Here is a 24074-nt window from a genome sequence, read left to right as displayed (position 1 = left end):
AAAAGCTGGAGTGTGGAGAAAAAGGAACCCTCTTATGCTGTTGATGGGAATGCAAATTTGGTGCAGCCACTATGGAGGACAAGGCAGAAGTTCCTTAAAAAACTAAAACAGACTTACCACATGATCCAGCAATCCCACTCCTGGGCATGTATCTGGAGAAAAATACAATTCAAAAAGATACATGCTCCCCAATGTTCACAGCAGCACTATTCACAATAGCCAAGACACGGGAACAACCTAAATGTCCACTGACAGATGACTGAATAAAGAAGATGTGGTATATATACACAATGGAATACTACTCAGCCATAAAAATAAAATAAAGCCATTTGCAACAACATGGATGGACATGGAGATCATCATTCTAAGTGAAGTAAGCCAGAAAAGTACCATATGGTATCACCTACATGTGGAATCTGAAAAATAAGCCACAAATGAACTTATCTACAAAACACAAATATAGACTCACAGACACGGAGAACAAATTTATGGTTAACAGTGGGTAAAGGGAGTGGGAAAGGATAAAAATAATAATAATAATAAAAAATAAATAAATACATGATTTTTTAAAAGACCGACTTTAGTCTATAAACACTCATCAATCAACAGAATAACTCATGCAAAAAAACAGATTCTAACAATTTAAAAAAATACATAAAGTAGTTTCTATATAAAAGTTTGTCTATTTTAAATATTTTAAAGTAAGAAAAAAAATCTATTGCATAAGAATATTCCAGTGCTCAATTTCTGGTTTCAAGCAAAGAATGACTTATTACCTGATGCCTCTACTTCATTCTGACTGCATGACAAGTCATCCAAACACAGGTCAATAAGAAGGATCTGTCCAACATCAGTTACCACAGCTGCTACACCAAAAAGCCATCGCAGACTTGGGTGTAAATGCTGAGTGCTTGCACTGGCTCCTCCATGATTGATTATAGGTTCAATAGCTGTTACCTATAAAGCGGAAAGTTACTTGCTTTTCTTATACAAAGTGAGAAAATACAATTAAAAACATAACAAGCCAATTTTACAGTTAAAACAGATTATTAGTTACAATAGTTGTTAACATTTTCCAAGATAGAATCATAAATCCACATTTGATGTTTGTGAATCTGAATAACATAATGAAATCTTCAGATATAACAAGAATTACACCATTATTTCAGTATATAAAAAATCATGCAGTTGGAATAGCAAGCGATGTTTATTGAGAGCTTACTATATTACAGGCATTGTGCTAACTGATTCATTTTAATGTTCACTATAACTCTTTGATATTGGGTTATATATAATTATACCTGTTTAAAGATAAAACACCCTGGGGGGAAGGTATAGCTCAATAGTAGAGTGCATGCTTCGCGTGCATGGAGCCCTGGGTTCAATCTCTAGTACCTCCATTAAAAAAATAAACAAATAAACATTACCTACCCCCCTCAAAAAAAAAATAAAATAAAATAAAATTCAATAGCTATCTAAAAGATGAAACACTGTGTGGCTCAGAAAGTTTAACTTAGTCATCCAAGTCACACAGTCATTAAGTGTAAAACTCAAATCTAAATTTTTCTTATTTTAAAACTCTTAACCAGCTACTCTTTAGGTATTTAGCCTTTCCTCTAAATAAGACTAAAAATAAATCATTCCAGAAAAATTTACTATTTACAATTTTTTTAAAAATCCCTTTTATGCCATAAAGCTTGAAGAGGTCTAACCTTTCTTTAAAAGGGCTACATTATAATGGACTTTACACAAAACTTCAGCAGTAACTGTATCACTGACACTTAACAAGGACTAAATTTATTTTAAGATCATATTGTAGTAACATTATGTAGTTCTATTTTCCCCCTCATCTCATAAGTCAAATTTTAAATGTCTTTAGCTAATAGTCCATATTTTACTCTATACTTAGCTTTCCTTCTGTTTCCTATTAATTCACAAAAATTAATTAGGTATGATATGATAATTAAGGATCTTGTGATTTCTACTATAATACTGATGAACATCTGAGAAAGAAAATAAGAAATCTCAGTCTTCATCATTTCTGGCTCCCACTTCCCCTTTCCTCTCCCTTCCAGCCATTCTAAATAAGCCTAGTTTACCAAATGTTCCATAAACTGATTTTTCACATGCTGGTCTCTTTACTTGAAATGTCCAAACTTTCTGAGTAGACATTACCCAGGTGTTTTCTATGTTCCAAGTACTAAAATTTATCAAAGCATTTATTATATTTATTCTATAATTTTATTAGGCCACAAGCTTTTTGGACAGCATGGACTAACTTTAATTCATTTATTTATCTCCAAAATCTAGCACACAGCTTGAGTAAGCACTCAATAAACTGCAAAATTAAGTCTGTCTTCAAAATCATCACCACTGACAAGTATATATAAGATACCAGGCTATAAACTACTTCAGACTCCACATCAGCACACTGGGTCAGTTTCCTCACTGTAAAAACACAGTATTTTTTCATTAAGCTCCCTTTTAACTTTAACAATTCTATTCTATAACTATATTTATTACATATATGTAATTTACTTTTGTGTGTATTTAAGTGCATTTTTTTTCACACCATGTATAAAAAGAATTCTACTCTTCCATGATTTTATTTGCCTCTGCACATGTGTATCTGTAAATACATACTTTTCTCATCATGTAAAAAGAGCAGTAATAAATTTCCTGAAGAAACAACCTGAATCCAAAGGATTTCGATAATTATTACTGAGTAAGATACCTGGCCTATGGAAGGTATATACATATTAGAATTAATAAATAATGATTATAAATAAATCCACTATTTAAATATATTACTCAAATCTTATACAGTAAAAGACATATTTTCCATATTGCTCCAAAGCTATAGTCTCAAATACATAAATAAAAATTTAAAAATTTAAAAACCACACACAGACATAAGAGGAAAAAAATGCCCTAGCAATGAATATAATATTTTTATACACTTTCAGTGTCCTCATTAAACATAACTGCGATAAGAACAAGATTCAGATGCCACTTTTCATATAAAAGATTAGAACACTACATTATCATCACTATTTTTACTTTGTCATTTTCTAGCCAAGAATAAGTCATAAATGCTATGTTCCTTTAATAATATACATTCTTAACCTCTGAATTTTTAACTTTTTAATGAAAAATAATAAACTTCCATGAAAGTAATCTAATTATAAATGTATAATTGTATAATTTTTCACGAAGGGAACATACCCATGTAACCAGCAGGGGTTCAGTTTTGAAAGCAGACAGTTCACATATCTTAAGCAGTACCTACCCTTCCAGGAAGAACAACTGCTTTAACCACTCTTGATAAACCAAGATCATAAAGACAGAGAACACTCCCTTCTGTTTCTTCTAATCCGATTAACAATCCAGCTCTCTTCTGCCAAGAAAATTCTTTCACAGCCAGGACTATAGGAGGCTGCTCATTCACTCCACTGAATTGATATGCAGACAACCGCTCTCCTGTTAGAGAGTTTACAACCTCAAGTTGTGGACCGCAAGCCAAGTAAGCAAGTCCATTTTTCCCTAGAAGAAAAAAAAAATGTTGCCTATTTTAATACTGCATATACACAACAAAACTAACTAGCAGTCAGCTCTTTTACATGTATAATATATATCTCATTATATAAAACTTTACATATTATCTCCAAATTGAAATACAAGCATTTATAGAACAGAGTTGTTCTAAAATTAGTAAAATAAATTGAACTACTACTACTACAATAATAATAAAGTAACCATTCAATAAAGGTACCATGCTATATGCGTAAACACATTATCTCATTTGTTCCTTTTTATACCTCAATACAGAGATAAGGTAACTAAACTTTCATACAGTTAAATAACTTGCCCAAAACCCATGTGGCTGTGAATACTAGAGGCAGAAGTGGATCCCCGAGTCTGTCTCGCTCCCAAACACATATTTGTACATTATACCTTAAGAGTTAAACTAGGTGTTATGGGAGTTATAAAAATGTAACACATGATTGTCCCCGAATAGTTCAAAATCTGAGAAGACAAGACATAACTAGCATAATAATAGAAAATACCAGAAACACTTCTTAGCCCCTTACTAGTCATGTCTGGATTTTATTCTGTATTAAGTGTAAAGCAAATAGTTTTAAGCAGGAAAATAACAATCTGATTTATGTTTTTAAATGTTAATCCAACTGCTAAACAGAGAATAGACAATAAGGTGGGAATAGAGAAGTAGGGAGATGATACCCTATGCTTCATTGGTGGCCATGAATAGAGAAGTGGATTGACTGGAGATTCATCTCAGAGCAGAACTTAAAGGATTTGCTTGCTGATGAATAAGGAGGTAATAGAGAAGGATCAACAACTAGACCCTGAATTTTCCCTTGAGCAGCTAGACAAATGGTGTTAACTTTTACTACTAAATTTGTGACGTCTCATGCATCCAAACAGACAGCTGTATATACTAGGTTACAGCTGAAAGAGGCTATCTAGTTTGAGGGAAGAGCAGGGCACAGTGGGGATCCAGAATGCATGGATTCAAAGTTTATTTTTGCCACCTGCTTTGTGTAACTGGGACCAAATTACTTAACCTTTTTGATTCTCACCTACATTAGAAAAGTCTAATACTTGCCTCAATGAAAAGTTGTTATAGTGCCTAGCATATAAAGTAGTACTACACGTACTTTTAATATTCAAGAGAACAGCACTTTAAATAGCTAAATGACTGATATATATGTTTTGCTGTCTCCCTGCTAAGAAGGATGGCTGCGAAATTCATTTTCAGAAAAGTCTTCTGTAATATCTTTCACTAGACAGAAATCCATAATTTGGTATAATTTCCTGCTGTATTATACAATCTAAACCATGTATTAAGATCTTATTCAGATTAATGGAATTAAGAGATAAGACTTTCTGAATATATTGTATCACCCATCATACAATCATATTTTTCTACTCATAAGAATATATAGAATCTAATCTAAACTTACCACCAATAAAACTTCCTAATTATAAAGAAAAAACAGCCCTGTATTATTTCTACTTTCTAAATGTAGATATTCAATACTAAGATATAAAATATATGGTATTTTTAATATGGAAAAATGAACTGTAACATCCCAAGAGATTCACTGAAAATATGTTCATGTAGAAGTTATCACATTTATAGTTATAGATGTTATATATTTATGTAACACCAATCTAACCAGGCTCTACTTTTTTTCTTCCACGTTAAAGAAACTGTGATATATGCTTGTTATTGTTTACCTTACAAATCAATCAAATTAGTAAACTTTCAGCAACATTATTTTACCTGCAGCAAACTTTCCACGAAGCACAGATTCTAATGTTATTTCGTCTTCTCCAAGGGCTTGAATAGTCACTTCTGGGAACTGCAGAAGACCACTAGTCACTTGTGCTGTGAGGTCTCGCATACTTCCACTGTAAATATTTTTCAAAGTAAGATCATCATGGTACATTTGTACTATAAGATATTTGATTATCTCTAGCCAGAAGAAAGAAAAAAGAAAAAGACAAAACTACCATATAAAAGTAAGTAAACTAAAATTAAAATCTGACTATAAAATACATATTATGTGCTTCTGGGTATGAGGTATTCTCTCCTAAGAAAATATTTCCCAAACAGCCTTAGGTGAGTAAAGATTCATTAAGCCAGATGTCCTAAGGACATGAATGATTCCCTAGATTCTCTGAAGACTGATTCAGTGTGATTAATCTTACTGCTTTATTCTGGAAGAATACTTCACATACAAAATAGGAAAAATTGATAATATTTTGGAAAAATCACTGCTACAGTAAAAGGAGACAAAGTCCATGAAAAATGTCCAAACCCACAGTAACCTCAGGAATTGAGTCTGACATATCTTTAAGTGGATAGAAAAAATTTTTTTAATTATCTTTCATTTCCAATGTATAGAAGACTAGATTTCCTGAATGACTCTCCCATTGTAAACCACAAAAAAATGATGGCTGAAATGTAAGTATCATTTGGAATTATTATGGAGTTGGCAAAGCCAAAAGTAGAAACAGGAATTTTGGAAGACATGTAAGCTGGTCTGGGCCTTGAAGGTTCAGCTACTAAATCCAGTCCTGGTGGCCTGATTTTGTTTTGAGCATTCTGAGGTCCACAGAGGCTGAAGATAAAGCTTAGAGCTAACAGAACCAATGCAAGCTAAGAGGCTCCCCCAACTATATTAAACTCCAATAGAGCTATACCATCAGCGTAAAGGTGAATGAGAGAACCACCCTCTATGCAGAACAGTGAGCAATAAAGCTGTTTTGACCACGGTTATAAGTTTCTACAAAAAAAGAAATTTTCTCTTCACAAAAATTAGTGGCCAGAATTCAAGCTATGTTATCAGAAAATATTCAGGTGAAGAATACTATAAACTATTCTCAGGTTGGTAAGGCTCCAGGCAATCCACAGAAACACCAGATATTCTCTGGAATCTCAAAGAGATTTCAAAGATGAAGTTCCAAAGAAAATGACCTTATAATAAAATAACAAAACAAGGATATCATGATCAAGAGCCAGCAAAATCAGTCTATCAGACTTCATTCAGATATTGAAATGACCAGAGAACAGAAAACAGCTGTTTAATAGGTTTAGAGAAATTAAAGCTTTAGCTTGCTAATGAGGAATACACTTTAAAAATTATAATGAAAAGTGGCCAAGTAGGTTTGGAAAAAAAAAATAACAGAATCTCTGGAATGAAAAATGAAGTAAGTAAAATTTAGAACTCAATGAAGAAAAAAACCTCAGTGGAGCAATGAGAATGTAGCAGCTACAATGCACAGTATGAACAAACATCAGAGTATAATATTAAACAAAGTAGAGAAAATACATGCAGAATTCATTTACATAAAGTTAAAAAGACCGCAAAACTAAATCAAATATTGCCTAAGAATACAAACACATGTAGCAAAACTATGAATAAAATAAAGGATACCATAAATACAAAATCCACAACAGTAGTTACCTATGAGAGGAGGGAAAGGGGACTGGAATGGAGAGGAATACACAAAGGACTCCAAGTAATGGTAAAGTTCTTTCTCTAAAACTTGGTAGCCAACACGTAGGTGTTCTTTGCATTGTAATTTTCCATAACTTAAAAATATTCTTTTGTACCCACTCAACAAATAATTCTTTTGTACCTATTTAGAAGTCAACGAAAACAAACTCAAAAAATAAGGAAGCAAGAGAAAGAGAACCCCAAAAACTTTTCTAATATGTAGCACAGAGAGACAAAGAGATGAGAATTAAAAGTTATAGACAATATAGAGGGAAGATTTCACATATATTTATTCAGAAGCCCCCAACCATAACACTAATAGCAAGGAAGAGGCAATATTTTAAGATATTTCTCAGATTTCTAGAGACAAACTAGTTCTCTGAAATCAGGAAGACCAGTGAATCCTAGGTCAAATATATAAAAATAAATGACTTTTCAACAACAGTGGTAGTCAGAAGTCTGGAATATCTTTAAAATTCTAAGAAAAAATAGTTGCCAACATATAATTTACATATCATTGAAATTATCCCCAAAAACAAACATAAAACACACTTTTAGACAAAAACCAGTTTAGCACAAATAGACCCTCCCCGCTTAGGGAATTCTAAAGGCTTACAGGGTAGAAGGCTTCAGGTAGAATAATGATCAGACACAATGTCTGAGATAACAAAAAGAATCGTGTGTGTCAAAGTAATGTTAAATAAATGGAAAAATCTAAAATACGGACTACATAACAGCAACAATAATAATGGTTAAAGTATGGGATTTAAATGAAGTATCTGTAATCCTCTGTTATCTGAGAAAATGAAGATAGATTTGACTTATTTTAGACTTTCTTACATATCCGTGTTGAAAATATACACAGGAAGAGGCATACACAAGAATGTATACACCAGAAGTTTCCTTAGCAGCAATATACTAAAACTAACCAAACAAAAGAATAAAGAGAAATTTGCTTTATCAGACAGTAAAAACATACTATTACATTATAATAATTAAAACTATAATAATTACAACAGTAGGCTAGTAATGGACAAATAGATCAATGAAACAGACAATCCAGACACAGAACCACAAAAGTTTAATAATCATAAAAAGCATATTTGGGTATTCAAATCAGAATGGAAGTATGGACTATTAAGATTATTTGTACAATCTGCTACTCATTTCCAACAAAGCAATTACACATTGGTAGAGCAAAGTTACACACATTACCCACGCACATACTTCTGCCCATTCCTCCCCTAATGTCTAGAAAATGAATGAAAGTATATTTGTGTGTACGTCATGAAACAATATAGAAAAAGGTGAGTTTAAAAAATTCAGAGAATTGGAATACCTTTCTCTAGGAAAACTCCAGGTCTTGAAGTCTATAATTACATACTACAGACCACTGGACCTCAGCAGAGGGCCATCTTCCAGGGCACTGTGCTGCTTTCTTGGAAGAAAGGCATTAAAATACAAAGGAATCTCCCTGGTAGGAAAGGAATCCCAGGTACAAGTCAATTCACTAGGTACATGGTTCCCCAGCAGGGACTACACACATTTTTAACACTCAGCTCAAAGCCATTCTCACAGAATAAAATCCATGCTATCAATCTGAAACCGGTGGCAAAACAATAGTTATTTAACAGCCACTCTTAATAGATCTTTCTTAAAAACAAAACAAAACCAAAGAACACCACTTTTATAAAGAAATGATTGTGTTAAAAAAGTTATCATAAGCTTAATAATTCCTGTCTTTTAATTAGTTTATTTTTCTTATAAAATTAATTTTCTAGAAAAATAGCATGCATGGCCTATTTCATTTCATAAAACTAGTCTCTGTATGAATTTTTCTATCTATATATCTGACTACAGAGATAACTGAAATACAAAACATTAGTACTATTTACTTTTGTGTGACCCCAATTTGGGGTGATTTGTTACTTTATACTTTTCTGTATGGCTTAGATTTCTTTAAACAGTTTTCATTTTTATAAAATCAATAATTAAAGAACTTTTTAAAAAACAAAATCTAAAATATAAAGAAAACTTTGAAAACATAAGAGATATTTATAAAATCTAAGTTGGGAAGAAGGTGCAAATCAACCTAATATTCACTAACAATCAAGAAAATGCCACGTTAAGTCATGATACCATTTTTTCCAATCACTGTTAAAGGTATAGGGAAACACACACGCTTATACACTCTTGTCGGAACACAGACTCCAACAGCCTTTTTGGAGGATAATTTGCCAGGTCCTAATTCTATATGGACAAATCTTTTGACTTGGCAATTGTAGAATTTTTATTTCCTGTAGACAAAAGACTTATATCCTCTATCTCACTTATTCAAATCATCTGGTGAAAGAAACCCCTGCTATTCCATGACTTCAAATATTGTATGACAGCAACAACAAATTCCTTCCAAAGTGATAGACATCACTGTTTATGTAGTGTAGTGGTTATTACGTTCGCCTGACACAAAGTGATAGACACTACTAACTACTCTCTAGGTGGATGCTTCCACTGCATCTCAACTTCAACATTTCCAAAATGAAACAATCTTCCTTTTTCCTCTCTACAGATTTGTTACTTTACTTTTATTTCCTTTCCTGGTTAATGATTCCATGATCTCCCCCAGAAACTCTGAGGACTTAGCTAAAAACTAATTCTTAAAAAAACTTTCCTTGTCCAGATTAAGTTGCAATTCTCTTTGTTCCTCAGGAACTTGGTACTACCCCTATCAAGGATGATACTTATCACACTATGTAACTGCCTCTTTGTATCCCCAGCTAGGAAGTTCTTAGGAAACAAACTGGACCCTACTCATTACTTTAATCCCAGTTTCCACACTGGAGGGGGGCACAGAATACTGGATGACTATATGAATAAATGGCTTCCTTTTCCTTCTTTTACCATGCAAGTGGTAACCCAAAACAGCCAATTTTACAAAAAAAAAAAAAACAAAAAACAAAAAAAAAAACAAAAACAAAACCATTTCTACATTCTAGTCCATTACTTCTATTCTTAGTGACTCAGCCTTTGTCAAAAACTTAGACTAATGGTCTTTTCATCTCCTCCAGTCTTCTGTTCCTTCTTATCATTCTATAAATGGCAAGCACTTAGATAACCCCCCAACACATACCCCAATTTATGTGGCAGAAATGAATAGATCTGAAAAGGTTTATTCAAAAAGTTAACCAAAACATGCATTTTCTGTTCATGCTATGAGTGTTATTTTCTAGACAAAAATCTGACCCACTACCTCCAAAAACTTACCCGAGTCACTATTAAGTCAAAAACTCAAAAAAAGTTATGTTTGTGATTTCCCAATGTGAGATTAAAAGTGGAAGTTTGCTTTTTATTATCCAAAAGTACAATCAAATTTAAAATAGACTGTAATTACTATAATATATAGTCAGTAGAAAGTAATGATCATTAGCCTCTTATATTTATACTAAAATCTTATATAAATGAGGGTCCTAGACTCAAGCTTTAGTTGCTGAAAGCATTATATTTACACAAATTAATCCTATCCCTCTCCTTTAAAGTATTTTGGTACCAAAGATTTTAGACAAATTTGGGAAAGGCCACAATCAGTTTGACAGTATGTTGTTTTCCCCTCTAATGGCCTTCTATAGCCTTGATAAAACCAGTACAATGGTAAACTGAAGTTAATACATTTTTCCTGTTAAGCTTAAAACCAAAATCATTTTTTTCACAGCTAAAACCTTTAAAATTCCATACACTTTGGGTAGTTTTTCCCAAAGTATAATCAGTGGAGTGTTCATGGACAAAAGCAAAATGTTTCACAATCACTGCAATTCAATCAAGATCACCCTAACAGAATTTTTAAAAGACTTTCACAAAATGATTCTAAAGTTCATCTGAAAGTTGCACAATAATCAATTATTTGAAAATGAAATATAATAAACATTCCATTTCTCAGGCTGGATGTGTTTTGTGTTATGTTGTTTTTAATATAAAACAAAGATTATGATGTGGAAGCAATGGCTCAGTCACAATATTTAAAAAGAATTGTAATTTCCATCCCCAATATATTCTCCCACCTAAAAAAACCCCAAAATATATGAAAACAAGGTGTTCAGACACTTGACAACAGGCAGTACAGGACAGTAGTCCCTAAGGAAAGGAAAACAAACAAGATGACCTCTAGGACTGTCCCAGTGTATATAGTGTATTCAGGATACAGAGCAGAGAGAAAACCCAAATAGAGCCCAAGGGTCTCCTTGGGTTGAGACAGGAGCTGAGAATTCCAAAGGCAGCTAGAATTCACAGAGCAGAGTGCTGCAGTGCAAAGGGTCATAGAGATCTGCAGTGAGTTCCCCTGAATCTTCATATGATTAGCACAAGCATGTAAGGAAACTACCAGAGGCCAAGGAATGAATTATTAGAAAAGTAGAGGAGAAACAATCCCCAAAATGTACACAAAGCCAGGTATATCTCCAGTGTAGGGGAGAAAAAAAACAACCTCTTAATACATGGGCACTGAGTAGAGTACTCAGAAAAGTATTAACTGCTTCGTAGTGGGAAGAAAATTTAGCCCTTGTCTAAAGACTGTTCTGGTCCTGTCTAAAGAAGATCAAAAAGCAAGCAGCAAAAGAATCAAAACTATTTCTAAGTAACTGAGCTGCATCCCAAGACAAAGCTCAAGAAAATGTAAAGGACTGCAAAAATATTCAGAATTCAGAAAATTCATGTCTAGCATCCAATCAAAAATTGTCAGGCATGCAAAGAAGCAGGAAAATAACCCATTAGGAGGGAAAAAAAATAACAAATAGAAACAGACCTAGAAATCACACAGAAATTAGACTCACTAGATGAGGACAGTTAAGTCAGTTATTCTAGCTATAAATCTTATGTCCAAGAAGTTAGAGGAAAGCATGAGCACATGAAGGAAAGACTAGGAATATAAAAAAAGTCTAAATCAAACTTCTAGAGATGAGAGAAACATTTAATGGGATTAACGGATTAGACATAGAATATATTAGTTAACTTGAAGACACACGAAAGAAATTACCTAAATAAAATGAAGCAGAGAGAGAAAAAAGGCTGAGGCAAGCAGGGAAAGAGAGCCTCAGGAAGCTATGGGACAACCTCAAGTGATCTAATATGTGTAACAGCCATTTCCAAAAGGAGAGGACAGAAATATTTGAAAAACTAGTGGCAACAGTCTTTCTAAATTTGATGAAAACTATAAATTCACAAATTCAAAAGGTCAGTAAACCTCAAGCATAGAAACATGAAGAAACTCCACCAAAATAATACATCCTAATCAAGGGACAAAGGGAAAATCTTAAAGTAGCACACTGCAGAGGAACAAAGATAAGAATAACAGAGACTTTTCATTAAAAACAATGCAAGCCAGATATAGTGGAACAGGTATTTTAAATTCTGAAAGAAAAAAAAAAACCTGTCAACCTAGAATTTTATATCCAATGATAATATCTTTTAAAAATGAAGGCAAAATAAAGATCTTTCATACGTAGAAGAGCTGAAAAGACAGTCACCAACAGATCTGCACTACAAACATTAAAGGAATTCCTTTAGGCAGAAGCAAGATATCAGATGGAAATCTGGATCTACATAAAGGAATAGACTTCAAAAAAGGTCAATTTTTTTTTCTTAATTTCAATCTCTTTAAAAGACAACTGTCTATTTGGAGCAAAGGTGATAGCAATATATTGAGGAGTTTATGACATATTTACAGTAAAACAAATGACAATAGCACAATTCTCCTAGAGAGGAGAAATGGAAGCATACTGTTACAAGGTTCTTACACTATACCTTAAATACTATGTTGTTTAAAGAGAGACTGTAATAATTTAAAGATGTATACTAGAAACCTTAAAACAACCACTAAGTACACACATACAAACACATGATATAAAAAAAGGGGAAAAGAACAAATAGGACAAATAAAAAATAGGAAGACAGCAGATTTAAACCTAACCATTACATCACTAATTATATTAACAAAATGATGTTAACATTATAATTAAAAAGCAAAGACCATCAGACTGGATTAAAAAAAAGCAAGACCAAGTTCAAAAAGACTAGATAGGGTGAAAGTAAAATAATGGAAGATATATCAAGCTAACATTAATCAAAAAAGCAGGAGCAGCTTATTAATATCAAAGTAGAATTCAGAGCAAAGAATATTACCAGGGATGGATAAAGAGGGTCACTTTATAATATTAAAGGGGTCAATTCACCAAATGAACATTAACAATCCTGAACATCTATATACCAAATAATAGACCTTCAAACTATATGAAGCAAAAACAAAGAGAACTGAAAGAAGAAACATACAAACTCATAATTGTAATTTGACACTTCAACATCCCTCTCTCCATAACTGATAGAACTAGACAGAGCAGTAAGGATAAGGACCTAAACAACAAATCGACCAACTTGACCTGAATGATATTTATAGAGCATTTTACCCAAGAAAAAGAAGACTACACATTCTTTTCAAACGAACAGATGATTTACCAAGATAGACTGTATCCTGGGCCATAAAGGAAGTGTCAAATTTAAAAGGAATCAATTCATACAAAGTATGTCCTCTGATCACATTGAAATTAAATTAGAAATCAGTAACAGAAAAACACCTGGAAATTTTACAGATATTCGGACACTAAATAACATACCTCTAAATGTCCTATGGATCAAAGAAGAGATCAAAAAAGTGAATGAAGAGTATTTTGAACTGGGTGAAAATGAAAATATGACACATCAAAATTGGTGTAATGCAGCTTAAGCAGTGCTTAGAAACTGGCAGCACTGGATATCAGTAAGATCTCATATCAAGAACCTAAGTTTTCACCTTAAGAAACAAGAAAAAAAGAGCAAATTAAACCCAGCATGAGCAGAAAAGAATAAAAGAGTTAAAATTTAATAAAGTAGAAAACAAAAAAACTACATAAAAAAAAAATCAATGAAATCAAAAGCTGGTTCTTTGAGATTTAAAAAAAAACAAAACTCCACTATACTGACATAAATAGATCAATGAAAGGAAGAGACCAGAAACTGAACTTTCACTTATGGCAAAGATAACATTTCAAATCAGTGTGAAAATTACAAACTTTTAATAATGTCCTGAGACAATTCAACTACCCCTTCTGAGAGAAAAAAAATCTCCTCAATATGACATAGAAATGGGAACTACAGATGGAAGAAAGAGCTAAAGGCACATCCAAAAAAAGTGGGTGGAGGGGAGAGGAAGCTATAATCTATGAAGCAACTTCTATGTACATTAATGAGACTAAATCTTCAGGTAAAACTGACACCATGTCTGTCCTATGGTTTCAGGTATTTCACCTCATCTTTATATCACTGGTACTATCAATTTGAGAAGCACAGCATTCAATGTTACTTTCTGAGGGAAAAAAAGTCTTCAATGGTCACCCCCAAAAGATAATAGTGTTGAAATTGAAAATGGACATATAGAGATAGAAACTTTTTCGGGGATCGGGGGTAATGGTCTAAGAAGAAAAAGTTCAAGGGAGAAGAATTACAGTCTCAGAAGGTGAGAGATAGTCATGTGACTTGCTCACTATATCCCAAAATATGAGAATTTTTAAATTGCAAAAGAAAAACTTAAAGTAGGGGGGGAAACTTGATAAAATTTATACAAATTGACAATTAATCTAAAATAAAAGCAAAATGTTTTGAGACATTTGTAATTTTAAATTAAAATTACAGTGCATGGGTCATCAATAATATTCTTTATTATCTTATGCTGAAATAAATTCAACAAATAAATATTTACTGCATTAATCCATCAGAAACAGAACCCAGATCTGTACCAACTGTGGGCTAAACCATGTTTTTGTTTTCAAGTGTTAAAATGTTCCAAGTACCCCACAGATCTTACCTGTGACTGAGATATTTCCACAAAAGGTTAACATTGTAACCATGTTAAACTAGTGCTGTCCTTAGAAATTTTGAAAGTAATTATAAAGACTAGAACTCTGAATTCTTAAAGCTGCTCAGCTTAATTTCCTTCATGATTCCGCTGTATCACCTCCCCAATTCAGTGGATAATCAATTCTGAGTCTATTTTTAATTCATCGAACTAATACTAAATGCTTACAATATGTTAAAATGCTACATGCCCCCTAAAAATGCTAAAACTATAGCTTTCTCTCCACCCTCAGTAATTATACTCCTCCCAAGCATTCCTCATAGTTTTGTCTCACCACCTTTTTATTAACTTGTTTCTTAAGATAACAATTTAACTCACTTCTTGGTCCTGTAAGTCAGAGTAAGCTTCTACACAGCCAAAGGAATTTACTCCTTTAGTTCCACTAAAATTAGAGTAGCGGACTCAAACTTTCATAGTATACTGATGCCTATTTCAAGGGGAAAAAGAAATTCTCAAAGCCCGAAACGTCTAAGAAATACCACATTGAGCAATAATCACATGTTCCAATCAGAGTATTAGAAAAGACACAAACTTTGAATTAGAAATGACTTTAAGCCCAGGTTCTACCACTTACTAGTAATGCTATACTTCTTTATTCTGCCTTCCTTCTTGTTACACCAAAGTTTCTAGAAAAGAATACTTATCTCTTCGACTCTTAGCTTATCATGGTATTTGATGCAGAGGAGTTCAAAAAACCGTTCAGTGAATGAAGGAAAAGTTTTCCAAATTTAGAAGTTAGTCTTTGAATCTGCAGGGCAAAAGTTGGCTTCAAGTCCTTTCAAATCCCGAATTTACAGGGTGAATTTTAACATTTTTAGCACATTGAGGAGATCGTCTAAAAATTATATTAGAAACAACACTGCAATGCTCCTGGAGAGTGTCATTCTAAGTGAAGTAAGCCAGAAAGAGAAAGAAAAATACCATATGAGATGGCTCATATGTGGAATCTAAAAAACAAAAACAAACAAACAAAAACAAAGCGTAAATACAGGACAGAAATAGACTCAGACGAGAATACAGACTTGTGGTTGCCAGAGGGGTGGAGGGTGGGAAGGGACAGGCTGGGATTTCAAAATTGTAGAATAGATAAACAAGATTACACTGTAGAGCACAGGGAAATATACACAAAATGTTATGATAACTCAGAGAAAAAAATGTGACAATGAGTGTGTATATGTCCATGAATGACTGAAAAATTGTGCTGAACACTGGAATTTGACACAACAGTGTAAAGTGATTATAAATCAATAAAAAATGTTAAAAAAAAAAGAGCACACAAAAACTGTTAATGAAAAAAATGCAATTTGTAAAATGTAAAAAAAAAAGAAAGAACACTGCATATAAATAAAGACATACATATATATATATTTTCACAAACACACATTAAGTAGCTTTGTTCAGTATTGCACAAAATTTAGTAGTTCTAGCTTTCAAGACATGCCAGTATTGGCAACTTCTAAAAAGTAATTTACAAAGTTTCAACTCCCAAGGTCTAGATAGGCAGAGCAGGAACATTCTGCCTTCTGTCAAAGAAAATACTGTTCATTTCTTGATAAAGCACAGTCACTGTCTTCTCAAAAACCTACAATGACTCCCCTACTGCCTATAAAAACTGACATCCTCAGCCACAGGCAATCAAGGCCCTCTACAGTCTAGCAGTCCCAGACTATCTTCACAGGTCTGTCTCCCCAAACCCCTTCCTTCATCAGTTTGTTAATGTCTAATATATTCATTCTTTGATTTATGCTGTTCCCTCCTCCATCTCCATTTGCCAAAGCCCCACCCATCATTCAAGAACTAGATACACAATGTGGTCTGGGTAGATCAATCCTTTCCTATTCAATCTCATCTCTGAGCTCCCTCCTTTCCACCTTTACATCAGCAATCCTAAAAATGATTTCTAAATTCATTATTTGTATGTGTTGGTCTTCTCCACAATACCATCCATGAATTCTTAAAAGGCAAAAATCATATCTTATTCCTGTGAATTCCGGAGGATCACAATGCCTTGCAAACTAACAGGTCCTAAACATGTGGTAAATCAGGATAGCAAGATACTACAGGGACAGGGATATACATGCTGAAAAATAAAATCAGTTTTTAAAAACTCAATGTTCTTAAACCCAACAAGAGAACAAATAACCCAATTAAAAAAATAGCCAAGGATCTACTGCATAGCACAAGGAACTATATTCAATTTCTTGTAATGAGCTGTAAAGGAAAAGAATCTGAAAAAAAAAAGGTGTGTATATATATGTATATGTATCACTGAATCACTTTGTTGTACACTTGAAACTAACATTGCAACTTGACTACACTTCAGTAAAAAGTAAGAATTAAAGATGTGCAAGGAAAAAAAAGGCCAAAGATCTTAACAGACACCTCACTAAAGAAGACATATGGATAGCAAATAAGCACATGATAAGATGTTGCACATCTTATGTTATCAGGAAAATGCAAATTAAAACAATGACCTACCACCACACACTTATCAAAATGGCCGAAATCCTGACACTGACAACTACCAAATGCTGGTGAGGATGTGGAGCAACAGGAACTCTCATACACTGATGGTGGGAATGCAAAATGTACAGTCACTTTGAAAGACAGTTTGACAGTTTTTTAGAAAACTAAACATACTCTTATCATATGATCCAGCAATCACACTCCTTGGTATTTACCCAAAGGAAGTGAAAACTTAAGATAAAACTTGTATGAAAACTTATATAAAACACAAAAACCTGCACATGGATATTTATAACAGCTTTATTAATAATTGTCAAAACCTGGAAAAAACCAAGATGTCCTTCAGTAGGTGAATAGATAAACAGTGGTACATTCAAACAATGGAATATCAGTCAATGCTGAAAAGAAATGAGGTATCAAGTCATGAAAAGTCTTGAAAGAAAATATTACAAAGTGAAGTCAATCTGAAAGGCTATGGACTGCACAATTCCAACTATAGGACAATTCTGAAAAATGCAAAACTATGGAGACAAAAAGATCAGTGGTTGACAAGAGATTAGCTTAACAGGGAGGGACTGGAGGGACAGGGTTGGAGGGGATGGCATAGAGGATTTCTCGGGTGGTTAAACTACTCTTAATGAGAATATAATGGTTATATATTTATCCAAACCCACAGAACGTACAACACCAAGAGAGAACAGTACTGAAAACTATGGACTTTGGGTGATGAAGACGTGTCAATGCAGATTATCCACTGTGACAAATATTCCAGTCTGGTGGGGGATGTTGACAGTGGGGGAAGCTATGCATGACTAGGAACAGGGAAGGGGTATACTGGAAATCTCTGTGCTTTTTACTCAATTCTGCTGTGAACTTTAAACTGCTCTAAAAAATAAAGTGTATTAAAAAGAAAAAACTCAATAAATATTGAGTCCAACTTATTTTTAAGTAAGTGTAATGGAAGAAGGGTACAGCTTTGTGGTAGAGTGTGTACTTAGCATGCACAAGGTCCTGGGTTCAATCCCCAGAACATCCCATTAAAATAAATAAACTGTATTACCCCCAAATAAACACTAAAAAATAAAGTAAGTGTACATTGTTTCAATATTAAGAAGCAAAGCAGAATTTGCAAAATTACTGGGAAAGATACTAACACCAAAAATCAGCTGTGTGAAATACATACATCCTAGAAAAAGAAAGCTGCTAAATTCCACTAACGAAAATAAAGCTCTAATCTAGTTGTTCAATAATTACATTGCAACATATACTGAACAAACATTTCTTCAAAAAGTTTTGTGTGTATTTTTACTTTTTTGACTCTTAAAAAGACTATTATGATTTAAACGTAAACTGTCAGCATACCCAGAAACTTTCAACCTTTTAGCAGTTGTTCTTTCAAACTTAATTAAAACGTATTAAACACCAACTACTTTTAAAACGTGTTGGGAAGGGAATGTAAGGGCAGGAAGATGACTTACTGACCTCAAGGAGTTAACATTCTAGGAGACACATAATCAATCATGAAAATATCAGACACAAATAAATGCTACAATAAAGGTATATATTCTGTGAGATCCCCAGGAAAGAACTGGGATAGAGAGAAATGAAAGAGGGCATAGAAAAGATGGCATTTATGCTAGGGAGGATTTGAAAGCTGAAAACTGGAAAAAGGCAGAAATGGCATTTCAGGCTGAAGGACGAGAGCAAAGGAACATCAAAGTACATCTTCAAGAAAATGGTCCCAGGGTTAGGGGGTGATTCTGGAATAGCTGAAGCATAAATTAGTGACTAGTTGAGGCTGGATGATAGAACAGAGTTATTGTAGAGACCGTTGATCAAACCTAGGGGAATTAGACTTCATTCTGAAGAAAAAAAGAACAGTTTCCTGAGAATTTTCATGATTAGGAGAGAAAGAAACAATATCTGCTTTCCTCTTATATCAAGATGTGTCCATTCGAAAACTTCCGTATGACAATCTTTTAAAAAACTTTTAAAAATAATTACTGCTGTGACACTTAGTAGTAGGCTATTGAAAATTAGGATCAAAAATTACAGTGGGGGGGGGGGGGAAGCAGACTTCCCATAGCGCTTACACTCTTAAGAGCATCCCTCAAACATCAACTTGAGCGAGGCTTAGCATCCCTAGTCAAATCCTCCAAAATAAGTAAACCTACCCTAATTTCTTCCCTCCTCATAGACTCAATGAAAACTCACGAAAGTACTAAAAATCTACTGGCTCTTAAGGATATTTTGAGAATAAACTGAAGTTTCCAAGAGAGCTACACTTTATCCTAAAGGATCCAGGTTCTTATCAAAAATTTCTCAAACTGACTATTTAAAAAAGATAATAACGGCTAGTTTGAAGTTCGTGGCTTTAAGAACAAATTAACTTCCCCACGCCCCCCAAAAGCAGTCAACCAGTGACAAAAGTAATCAGCCTCTAATTTTCAGGTGGGACAAGTAGGGCAAATTAATAATCACTCCAGGAGGTACTGTTATTTTAAATCTCCTTTATCTGACCAATTCACTGCACTTTCCAAATCACAAGTCAAACTTCTTCCCCTGCGCGGACTTAACTTCAGCCAGGCCCAGGAGCATGTGGAGCACGCACCAACGTAAGACAGGCTCAAAGTACCAGCAGGTTCCCCCAGAGGGAAGTCCGCCAAGCTCTCAACTGTACCTGAGTACAGTGGGGAAAAGGCGCCGCGGTCCAGGAGAGACTGGAGGACAGAGCTGTCCGCCGTTCGGCGCGGAGGGTAGACCCCAAGGCGCCTCTCCGCCGCCATGTGCCGCCGTTCCGCGGAGGAGCTTATATAACAAACCGCCAAAGCCCTGGAGCGTGCTGCACCCGCCAACGCCCACATTCGCCCCCGAGGGCCCGCTCCGCGAGCCAGGCATCTCCGCCAGCCGAGCCGCCGCTCCTCGCTGGACGGCCACAAGCCCGGTCTAGGCCCGGCGCGGGGAGGGCCCCGCGAGCCGGGCGCGGCGGGAGAAGCCGGGCCGCCGCGCCGGGCCCAGGCCGCGCCAAGCCGCCTTCCGCCGTGCCGGCCCAACCCCCTCCTTCCCCTCTGCTTACCTGAGAAGGGCCGGTGACCGAGCCGCTGCGGCTGCCGAGTCCAGTGGGGCACGAGGCGAGGCCCGAGCTGCTCCCGTGCAAGTCCGTCACAGCATCTCCCGGGAGACACGGCCGCCACAGGCAAGGCGCGCACACCTCCGCCCCGCGGAAGCTGCTTCCCTCCTCGCGGGCCTCCGCCTGCGACCGCCGGAGCCACAGACCCACACCCGCCGCGAGCGCCTTCGCCGGCTGTAGGCCGGCCGACTGCTCAGCGACTAAAACGCAACCGCCGCCTGCGCAGCGGTTCCGCGTCCTCCCCTACGCGACTCTGCCTCCTCCGCTCCGGCAACGCTGGGTCGACTTTGCGCATTACTCTCGGCAGACAGGCCGAGTCCCACACGCCTGGGAGGGGAGGAGAGGGGCGGGGAAGGGCGGCGAGAGGTGGGAGATGGAAAGGAGATCGCGGCGCCGGGACCTGAGTTCTCGCGAGTGTTCCGGCCTTTGGGCGCCGGCTCTGCGGGAATTTTCAAACTCGTCAAAGAAGCTGGGAGGAGGGAAAGGGAGGAAAGGGAAGCAGGGTCGGGAAGGGCAGGTCATTTACATAAGATCTCCAATGAGCTGAGGGGGAGAAAGACTACAAATCCCACAATACCTTGCGCGCTAAACAGCCCTGGCGGTCTAGTGGGTGGGCCCGGAGTCGGGAGTGGTAGTTTGCCGAAAGTAGCGCGGGGCTGGATCCGCCCGCCTCCTGGTTCCTCGGGTTGATTTTTGTGGCGGTAGAGTCGCCACGTTATCATCTGGCTGTGCTTGCTGGCGGCCAAATGATAATTTTTGCCCTCGGTCTTTTTCCTTCTCCCTGCTCCTACTTTTCATGCCAAAAAGTGGGCTCCTAACTTCTCGGGAAACGCTTCTTTCCCCCTCCTATATATTTTTAAATATCTGAGCGTGCTTTTGTGACCACAGGTATTCACCAGGCCTAGTCTAATTTTTTAACTCAAATTTTTACCCTAAATCAAGTGTTGCTTGTTTGGTCACCCTGGAGTTTCATTGTAGAATTTCTTTTGTTTGTTGTTAGTATCTTTGAAGCTAGTCCCAGCACCAAACACTTGTGGAATATATCCGTAATAGTAAATACCAAATAAAAGGATTGCAATGTGAGGTAGCGGGAAGATTCTAGCAGGTCGGGGTTTTTTTTAATCAGGAAAGTTTATCCTTTTCTGTCGCCCTTTCCCATATGTTTTTAAGTAATAGGCTGTGTTTTAGAAATGTAATATCCTTTTTTCTATAATTTTTGTTTCTTTATTGACAGCAACTTCTAAACGGAACATATTTGTTTGCAAAAGGTACTGGGCTAAGTTGCGGCAGAGAAGGAGGTAAAAGGTTTTTCGGTTGTTTGTCTTGAATTATTTTAAATAGATTTCTTCAAACGGAAACTACTCTGCAGTCAGATGTGCTAATTCATGTCCTTTGACTCGCTCCCCATTTTACAATTCCTTACTTTGGCACCATTTTGTGCTCAGTTCACAGGTGAGGTATTTCTTGGTAGTCTGAAGACATGAGTTCTCAACTCAGGTGTGCTGCTAATGAGCTGTGACATTAGGAAAATCAAATGACCTCTCTGGGCTTCAGTTATCTGTAGAGCACCCTGGATTGAATTAGAGGATCAGTGGATTCATTAGACAGACACTCGTTAACTTTGCTCTAGGGGCTCTGCCAGTTGTAAAATTGAAAAATGTATCTCATTATACTTCACTATCCAGATTACTTTCTAAAATCATCTTTCTGTCATTACCAACCGAATGCTGATATGGTTTCTGTACAATTGCCCATAACCTGGACCAATCCTACCTATCCCTTTTTATTTCCCTATAGAGTTCCTGAGAATGTTTTCTTCACTTTCTTCCAAATGTGTTTTTACCTTTCAGTGTCTCCCACTCTCTTCGTCCCTTGTCTGAATCTAATATCCCTTCAGGGTCCAGCTCGTCTGTTTTCTCCCCCAAATCTTCAACTTTAGCCCACATTAATCGCTAAGAACTGGCAATGAAAATACATTGTTTGCATTATTTTATTATGTTTCCACTTTTGCTTTGATTCCTTCCATCTACCCATCACTCCCCATCTTACAGCTACCCTGAGAGCACGAACTGTATCTTATACTTTTTTTAAATGCTTCTTTCATAACTGCTAGTTTTTTTATTTCAATTGCTTTGTAAGTTGAATTTCCACTTTAAAGCTCTCATTCGTTCCTGTTTCCTCTTTTCAGTCATTTAAGCACATGCCAAATTATTTCAGTTTCAAGAGATGTTAACAAGTGTTAAAATGAAAAAGAAATCTGGATTTGGTAGTCAAATGAGTTTGGGGAAAAGCTAATTAAATAAAATTAAACATTTATTTTATGAAACACTTTACTGCCTTTAATATGCTTGGCATTTCCCAAAGTTACTTGACCATGGAATGAATCCATTTGTGCTTGTGGAAAATTTTGCCTCATTACTGTTCCACAGAATGAACTGGTATACACGGCTTCAAAGCTTTCCCTTACTGGAGGAAGCACTGCGTAGTGGAAAGAATATAGTTATTTGGAACCACTCAAACTTGGGTTTTAATCCATGTCCCTACTTTCTAGCAACATGACTTTAATTGAATTGCTCCACTCAAGCCTGTTTTCTCATCTAAAAAGAAAGGATAATGTTGCTTACTTTCCTTGCTGAGCTGTTGCAAAGATTAAAGGGAAGTATGTGTCCAGCTTAGTTATTTTGGTAAAAAACCTAGAAAATGACAATGACTAGTATGGACCTTCATGCCTCTGTTTGGAATGCTTTATTCAAGAGGTGATATTTCAATACCCTTCCAACATCCTGGGAGCTACAGCCGGCTATCTGATTTCAGAGAATTTTGAACCTCATTGAACTGTTCTGAATTAAATCTCATTTGTTTTTCAAAGTAATGGAGGAAAACCTTGATATTTTAACAACAACAACATGGAGCTTGTCTGTCTGAAATAGAGTCAATACCGCTGTCCTAATAGCTACATTTTCATAATTTTTGTAGAGATTATTGGTTATAGTAATCAGTACCCCCACCTTAATTTCTCCAATTAGACAATCATCTTAGTGAAGAGTCATATTTTTCCTGCTCCCTACTATATTTCCAGTGATGGCATAGTGGCCAGCATATAAATAAGTGCTAAAATAATTGTTTAGTGAATGAATATATGTTTATTGATTTCACCATTCAAAGCAAAATATACAGTATTAGATTCAAACGGACCCTAGAGATATTCTAGGTTAAACACCTCATTTTATAGATGGGACAACATTATCAAATAATTTGCCACAAAAACTTTGGGATGAATTTTATTTGCTTAGTTTAAAAAATAGATTTTGAATCAGATTTATAGTTTTCAAAGAAAGGTGATATAAATATTTTCTGTCATTAAAATATAGTCTTTATGCACTTGAAAAATTGTTTTTCATGAATGGTACTAAAAAGAAAGCCACAGATTTTTTTTCTTTCTCTGAACACTGGTAATACTTGTCATAAGCATTGTACCACAATTAATTTCTTCCTAAAAAATTATTTTTTATGT

General features: G+C 35.5%; 1 protein-coding gene across 2 annotated transcripts in view; it reads right to left on the bottom strand.

The window, feature by feature from the left end:
- Window positions 1-20963, bottom strand: part of AHCTF1 (AT-hook containing transcription factor 1) — an 82224-nt gene extending 61261 nt beyond the window's left edge. The window contains exons 1-4 of one of the 2 annotated variants that reach the window (XM_074351713.1): window positions 20507-20963; window positions 5309-5436; window positions 3290-3543; window positions 777-957 (exon numbers count right to left, since the gene is read on the bottom strand). In XM_074351713.1, the coding sequence (XP_074207814.1) occupies window positions 777-957; window positions 3290-3543; window positions 5309-5429 (556 nt within the window). In that variant the 5' untranslated portion in view covers window positions 5430-5436; window positions 20507-20963. The remainder of the gene's footprint in view (window positions 1-776; window positions 958-3289; window positions 3544-5308; window positions 5437-20506) is intronic. The other variant, XM_074351712.1, reaches the window with a different exon arrangement.
- Between the last annotated feature and the right edge of the window lie 3111 nt (window positions 20964-24074).

The sequence above is a fragment of the Camelus bactrianus genome, chromosome 23 (genome assembly GCF_048773025.1).
Source record: "Camelus bactrianus isolate YW-2024 breed Bactrian camel chromosome 23, ASM4877302v1, whole genome shotgun sequence".
NCBI lineage: Eukaryota > Metazoa > Chordata > Mammalia > Artiodactyla > Camelidae > Camelus > Camelus bactrianus.
The sequence above is the reverse complement of the archived record's forward strand: the minus strand, read 5'-3'. Positions and strand labels throughout refer to the sequence as shown.